The sequence below is a fragment of the Rhinolophus sinicus genome, chromosome 14 (genome assembly GCF_057876585.1).
Source record: "Rhinolophus sinicus isolate RSI-liver-muscle chromosome 14, RSI-T2T, whole genome shotgun sequence".
NCBI lineage: Eukaryota > Metazoa > Chordata > Mammalia > Chiroptera > Rhinolophidae > Rhinolophus > Rhinolophus sinicus.
Window position 1 is genome coordinate 100,297,445 of NC_142514.1, and position 6,000 is coordinate 100,303,444.

The window sequence follows — 6,000 nt, forward strand, 5'->3', positions numbered from 1 at the left end:
GGGCAAGTTATTTAACCTCTCCAAGACTAGTCTCCTTGGTGTTAAATGGAAATTAATAGTATATCTACGTCATAGGGTATTGGGACAGTGAATGCATCTAGTGGACACTGGGGTCAAGGGTGGGCTGGCACCCATGCCTCTCTGCCCTTCTAATAAGGGTGAGCATCACGTCCAAGGAAAAAGTCAGTGTGGAAGCTCTGAGCTACACCACTGTCTCTGCCTCTCTTCTCTCGCTCTAGCCACAAACACTGCTGCACATTAGGCTTCTGGAGGGGTGTGCCAAGAGGCCCTGGAACTGTAGCTTTCCCTCCCCTGCCTCCCTGACTCCCTGCCACTGAGCAGACACTGACACTATCTCCTCCATCTCTTTTCCTCACCCAGAATTCCCCTACACCCCATCTCCTCCCGAACATGGGCGGCGAGCCGGGCCAGTGCCCACGGCCATCATCGGGGGCGTGGCAGGGAGCACCCTGCTGGTGCTGATTGTGGTTGGCGGGGTCGTGGTGGCCCTGCGCCGGCGCCGGCACACCTTCAAGGGTGACTACAGCACTAAGAAGCACGTGTACGGCAATGGCTACAGCAAAGCGGGCATCCCCCAGCACCACCCACCCATGGCCCAGAACCTACAGTACCCTGATGACTCAGATGATGAGAAGAAGGCTGGCCCACTGGGAGGGAGCAGCTACGAGGAAGAAGAGGAGGAGGAGGGCGGTGGAGGGGGTGAGCGCAAAGTGGGCGGCCCCCACCCCAAATACGATGAGGACACCAAGAGGCCCTACTTCACGGTGGATGAGGCAGAAGCCTGTCAGGACAGTTACGGGGACCGGACTCTGGGCTACCAGTATGACCCTGAGCAGCTGGACTTGGCCGAGAACATGGTTTCTCAGAACGACGGGTCTTTCATTTCCAAGAAGGAGTGGTACGTGTAGTCCCCTCTCCAGAGCCTCTGTCTGCTCCCCTTCTACCCAGACCGCACCCGCACGCCCCCCGCCCTCCCCCTACCACCCAGTCCTCCAGGAGCTCACAGAGACTCACCCAGCTGCCCAAAGCCAGCCCTACAGTCCCAGGGAGCCTAGAAGCCCAGGGCAGATACAACCTAGTTTTGTTTTGATGTCCTCCCTGTCCCTAGTCCTCCCCATGGTGCTGTGGTCACTGTGGCTTTGGTGTTGCTGTACCTCTCCTCCCTGACCATAGCCGCCTGCCCTCTCTGCAGCGAGCCCTATTCGTGTCTTACTGGGCTTCGCTCCAGGGTTTGGGGAGCCATCCCTCCCCCACCCCCCAACACTGGAATTTGTTTGTGTTCTCTCCATTGGGGGTGAGAGGATGAAGGGCCTCCAAGAGGAAAAGCCCCACCCCACCCCCAGATGCTGCTCCTGTTTTCCCAGGAAGAGGGAACCCAACACATCACCACTCACCATGGGCTGACACAGCCGGCAGTTTTGACCCCGATCTAGACAGCAGCTGCACCCAAGAGGTAGAGGTGTGTTGTGTCTTCTCCAAAGCACCCTGAGTTGTCTGATTTGTTAAGTGAATCAAGTTGAGGTCCCACCTGGGGCCATGGACTGTGTTTTCCTGGTTAGTTGGTTTTACATGTTTTTCCCTCATTGGCCTACAGAGAGTGAAGCTGGCCCAGCTCTGGCATGACCCTCTTCTTTACCCCAGTATGCTTCTGCTCCCCACAAAGTGGGGCTCCAGGTGGACTCTGGCCCACACTTCCCACATACCTCTACTGACACATACACATACTGACATGCACACACACACCACCCCATCTGTCCCTGCGTACCCCCAGGGCTCATAGGCCTTACCCAGGCTGGACACTGCCCCAGGCCTGCACCGCTCTGTTGCACATCGTCCCCCTTCCCAGCTGACGATGGGGCAGCCCTCAGAAACTTCCAGGGCAGCTGAGACTAGGCCCCCTGATACCTCTACCCTAGGATCTCAGACTGGCCCTAAACTACTTCTTACAGCATGGAAGTTTCTCAGATTTCTCCCTTATCTGTCAAGTGCAAGCAACTCTTGATTCTTTGGAGGAGTCACGGCTGGGATCCCAGAAGGGACATGCCTCCAGGAGTTAGAGATGATCGAGTACCAGTGTGGAGGGCATGAGGAAGGAAGCCATGTGGTAGAATCTCTGCAAATACGGTCGCAGACTGAAGGGTGAAGGCAGCACCTCGCCCATGAAGGCCAGAAGTGCAAGGGGTGTGTGGGATCCAGGGGTCCCAAGTCAGAAGCTCCTGCTCTTCACTGTCCCTGGTCTCTGTTCTAGATGAGGGGGCCTTGGAGAAGCTTTCCCTTTGAGTTGTAGATGCCCCTTGAATGGGCCCTGGGTTCCTGTCAGTCCCCCAACACTCGGCCTTCCCATCTCTACAATGGAGGAAGGCCCCTCCTAGCCCTCTCAGTCACCCCAGCTCAAAGTGCCTCAGTTCCTCCATCTGCCCCCACCTCCCTGCCGACATTCTAGATGGGAAAGACCCTGGATGGGAAAGGCAGGTTCATGCCTCCCCATTGGGATTCCAAGTAACTCAGCCCAGGGTGTCAAGGGCTCTATGTGATGGCAAGTGTTAGGGGGGGAGGGCGGCGTGCAGACCACTCTGTGCCCACAGGCACTAGCCTGCGCTGCCATAGGCTTCCCAGGGGAGCTCTCAGGCCCCTGCCCTATTCCTCCCTTCCCTGGTACTGTTATTGGACCCCCAGCCAGCTCTCTGCCCTGGCCACCCTGAACCCTCCAGCTGGACCACCCTCACCTGGCCCACACTACCCTAGTCCCAGCCCATGCCACCCAGTAGCCACGTAGCAGAAATCTGAAGCCATGCCAGCCCTGGGGCAGCTCTCCCCTCTTGGCATGGGGGGTACTGGATGGAATGGAGTTGGGGGAGAAAATTCTGGAGTCTTTGTTGCCACAGGGCAGAGGGGTTTGAAGGAGTGGGGCTGCTTCTCCCAGCAGTATTAGTGTCCCCCCCCCCCCCCCAGGGCAGAGGACCTTTTCCATGTTACATCACTGTCCCATTCCACCTCATGCCACTATAACACCTCTGTCTGGTCCTCTTGCCCCCAGGTAGGAGGAAATTCCAGAGGCCTGCCTGATAGAGTCGTTCTCTGTCCCCTGAAACCATAAGACTAAAAGGAATCCTCCTCGTGCGTCTCCCTTACCCTGCACTGCCAGCCCCTATTCCTCACTTTATGATGGACTTAGGAGGCCCCCAGGCCCAACCAAAGCACTGAGTCCCCCTTAAGACACCTCCTCATACCACCACCCCCACACCCCACCAAGCAAAGCACAAATTGTGGTGCCTGAGCCACGTGGGAGGTCCTGCCCTACCAGGAGCCCAGCAGGTTAGCTGCTACCCAAGGCTGAGCATGGGCATGAGTCAGGGATTGGCACTTGGGCCTGGGAGATGTGGTTTTCTGTGCCCCAAGTTTGTGGAGCTGTGGGTACCTTGCCCACAGACACCGCCAGCTGGCAAAGGGGAGGTTTGGCCCAGCAGAGAGATAAGGATGTTTTGCTTCTCCATGACACCAGACTGAGCTAAGCTTCTCCCTTTGCTGGAAATGAAATAAACTTGGTATTAATTGTGCCAAGACGTCCCCAATTGTCATTCTGCCTTTGGTTGCTCTTCCTGTCCTTGCCCACCCCCTACTCCACCTGTACCCGTTTCCTTAAGATTTTGATATTGTCCTAATATATGTAAAACCATCTGAGTCCCTTTTATTGGAAGGAGCTGAAAAGCAGCAGCACAGAACCAGTGACCACAGCCAGTGCAGCCACGCCAGGCCCAGCACATACACGTACTCACATGGGGCCACGCAGCTCCGACACACCCAAGCACAGGCACACACTCGCAGACACGCACACACGGCAGAGGCATGGGCTACGCCTCCTGAAGCCTTTGAGGAAAGACGGGTTTCCAGTGCTCAGGCTGTAAGGGAGACTCTCAGGAGCCCTGTTCCCAGGTCACGTGCCCCTTCCGCCAGCCCCCTCCCAGGTGCCCTAATCACTGGTGCAATAACTTTTCTGCCTTTCTCCAAGCAGAGGAACCAGGGATTGCTAGGTGGGTGAGGGCAGTTCATCTGGGAGGAAGGGCGTATTCCCAGGCCTCCTAGAGGCCAGACAGTCTTCTGAAGTCTGACTGTCACCAGTCACCCTCTCCTAGTGAGCAGCAGGTGGGTCTGTCCCAGGCTCCACACACCCACAGGGAGACTTGCCCTGGGCATGGGTGCCCAGGAAGCAGGCCCTGTGCCAGGGCCCAGACAGTGAGGGCTGCTGCTGCTGCTGCTGCTGCTGCTGCTGCCGCCGCCCAGAGGAGCCCTGCCCCCACTGGTGCTGCTGCTCTCCCGACTCCTGCTGCGAGGAACGGTATTCTTGGCCAGAAAAAAATGGATGTTTTTTGTATAAATGGAAACAAAATCCAGGAGAAGCTGCCACCCCTCCCCTCTGAGTGGTGCACAAGCTTTGCTTTAGTTTCTTTGTCACTGTTTTCATCTGTGGTCCCAGGGACGGCCTAGCAGATTCTCCTGGTTCTGACCCGGGGGTGTTTGCATCACCCTCTTTTACCTGTGTTAAAAAACAAACAACAAAAAAACTGATGGGTTGAAATACATACTAAAGAAAAAAATGTACTTTTTTTATAAATAAAGTGTTTAAAACAATGTTGGTGGCCTTACCTTGTGTCATTCCTCATCTCCCTGGAGTGGCTGTGCCCTTCCTTCTCCACAGCCATGGGGTTGGTGACAGGGCAAAGCTGGAGATGTGACCAGCACGGTAGTGAAGGGAAGGGAGCCTCCACCCCTGTGCACAGATTCTACTGTTCTGAAACAGTGACGCAGACCCCTGCAAAAGTCCCAAGGGAGAATGTGAGGGTCCAGCCTGAGTCCTCCCCCGTAGTTCACAGGTTACCATTGAACCGGTTTCCACACAAGCAGGAAGACTATGGACAGCAGCCTTGGGCGGGTTTGGCCTGCGCAGGCACAGGCAGGGAGCCCTTTCAGGTGCATGTCCTCAGACGTTGGGGGCTAACAGTGGAGAGGAAGGGCCCTGTGCTGGCCGGAGTCCTCTGCTCTCCTCAGTGTAGGCCCCTTCTGTCCCAGACACGCAGAGCTCCCACTCAGGCCCTCTCCAGTTTTCCCTTCTTCACTCCCCCATTGCCTGCTGTGCTTCTTCCTGCCAAATCCCTTCCTGTGGCTATTTGGAGAAGAACACAAGCACGGTCATACTGGTTGTGTTAGATCCCTGGAGATAGGTAAGAGATGGGGAGCTCTAGCCTTTCATCTTCTGTTTTGAGGATGCTGCCAGGCCCCATCCCCTGCACGCTCTCTCTGAGACACAGCCCATCTCTCCAGGGGGCTGGTTGCAGGAAAGTTCTCCTAGTTCCTTATTTACTGCTCTCCTTCTCACTCCTGTACCATCTGCTTCTCATCTTCTAGGCTGCAATGCAGGACAAATCCATTCTGGGGTGGGAGTGGCAGGGGCTTAAATAACTGCCCCCTCCCAGTCACCCCCAGTAGTATCTCCTTTCATTGAAATCCATACCATACATCCCTGAAGAAAGGAAATAGAGATGCTGGAAGCCAAGGTGGCAGCCTAACATAAAGCACTGCACATCTGGGGAAGGCCATATACTCTACACCTATGAATAGGGCAGAATGGAGAACCTGGCACAGGTGGAATCAGGCATGGAGAAGCCAGCAGCTGTTGGCAGCTGGCTGGTCCCTTCACTGGATAGCCAACCCAGCACCCTAGACCGCTTAGATGTTGATGCACGTTGGTTAAGCAGTTACTTCCTCAGTTTTCCAGGCTGTCCATTTAAGTTAATTTTTAATTTTTGCAGGCAATAAATACTAATTACATTATTAATATATTGGAAGAAAGCAGTGGACAGAACATCTTAATTGGCATTTAACTAGAGCATTCCACCAAATTAGCTAAGACTTTCTCTGGCAATGGAAGGAACGAAAGCCTCTGGGCTTGAGAAACCGGATACAGCCCCTCTCCCCAGGATA

General features: G+C 55.2%; 1 protein-coding gene across 1 annotated transcript in view; it reads left to right on the forward strand.

Moving 5' to 3' along the window:
- Positions 1-4,651, forward strand: part of NECTIN1 (nectin cell adhesion molecule 1) — a 70,720-nt gene extending 66,069 nt beyond the window's left edge. Inside the window, exon 6 of the mRNA XM_019719332.3 lies at positions 382-4,651. Coding sequence (XP_019574891.1) covers positions 382-929 — 548 coding nt within the window. The 3' untranslated portion in view covers positions 930-4,651. The remainder of the gene's footprint in view (positions 1-381) is intronic.
- Positions 4,652-6,000: the final 1,349 nt, after the last annotated feature.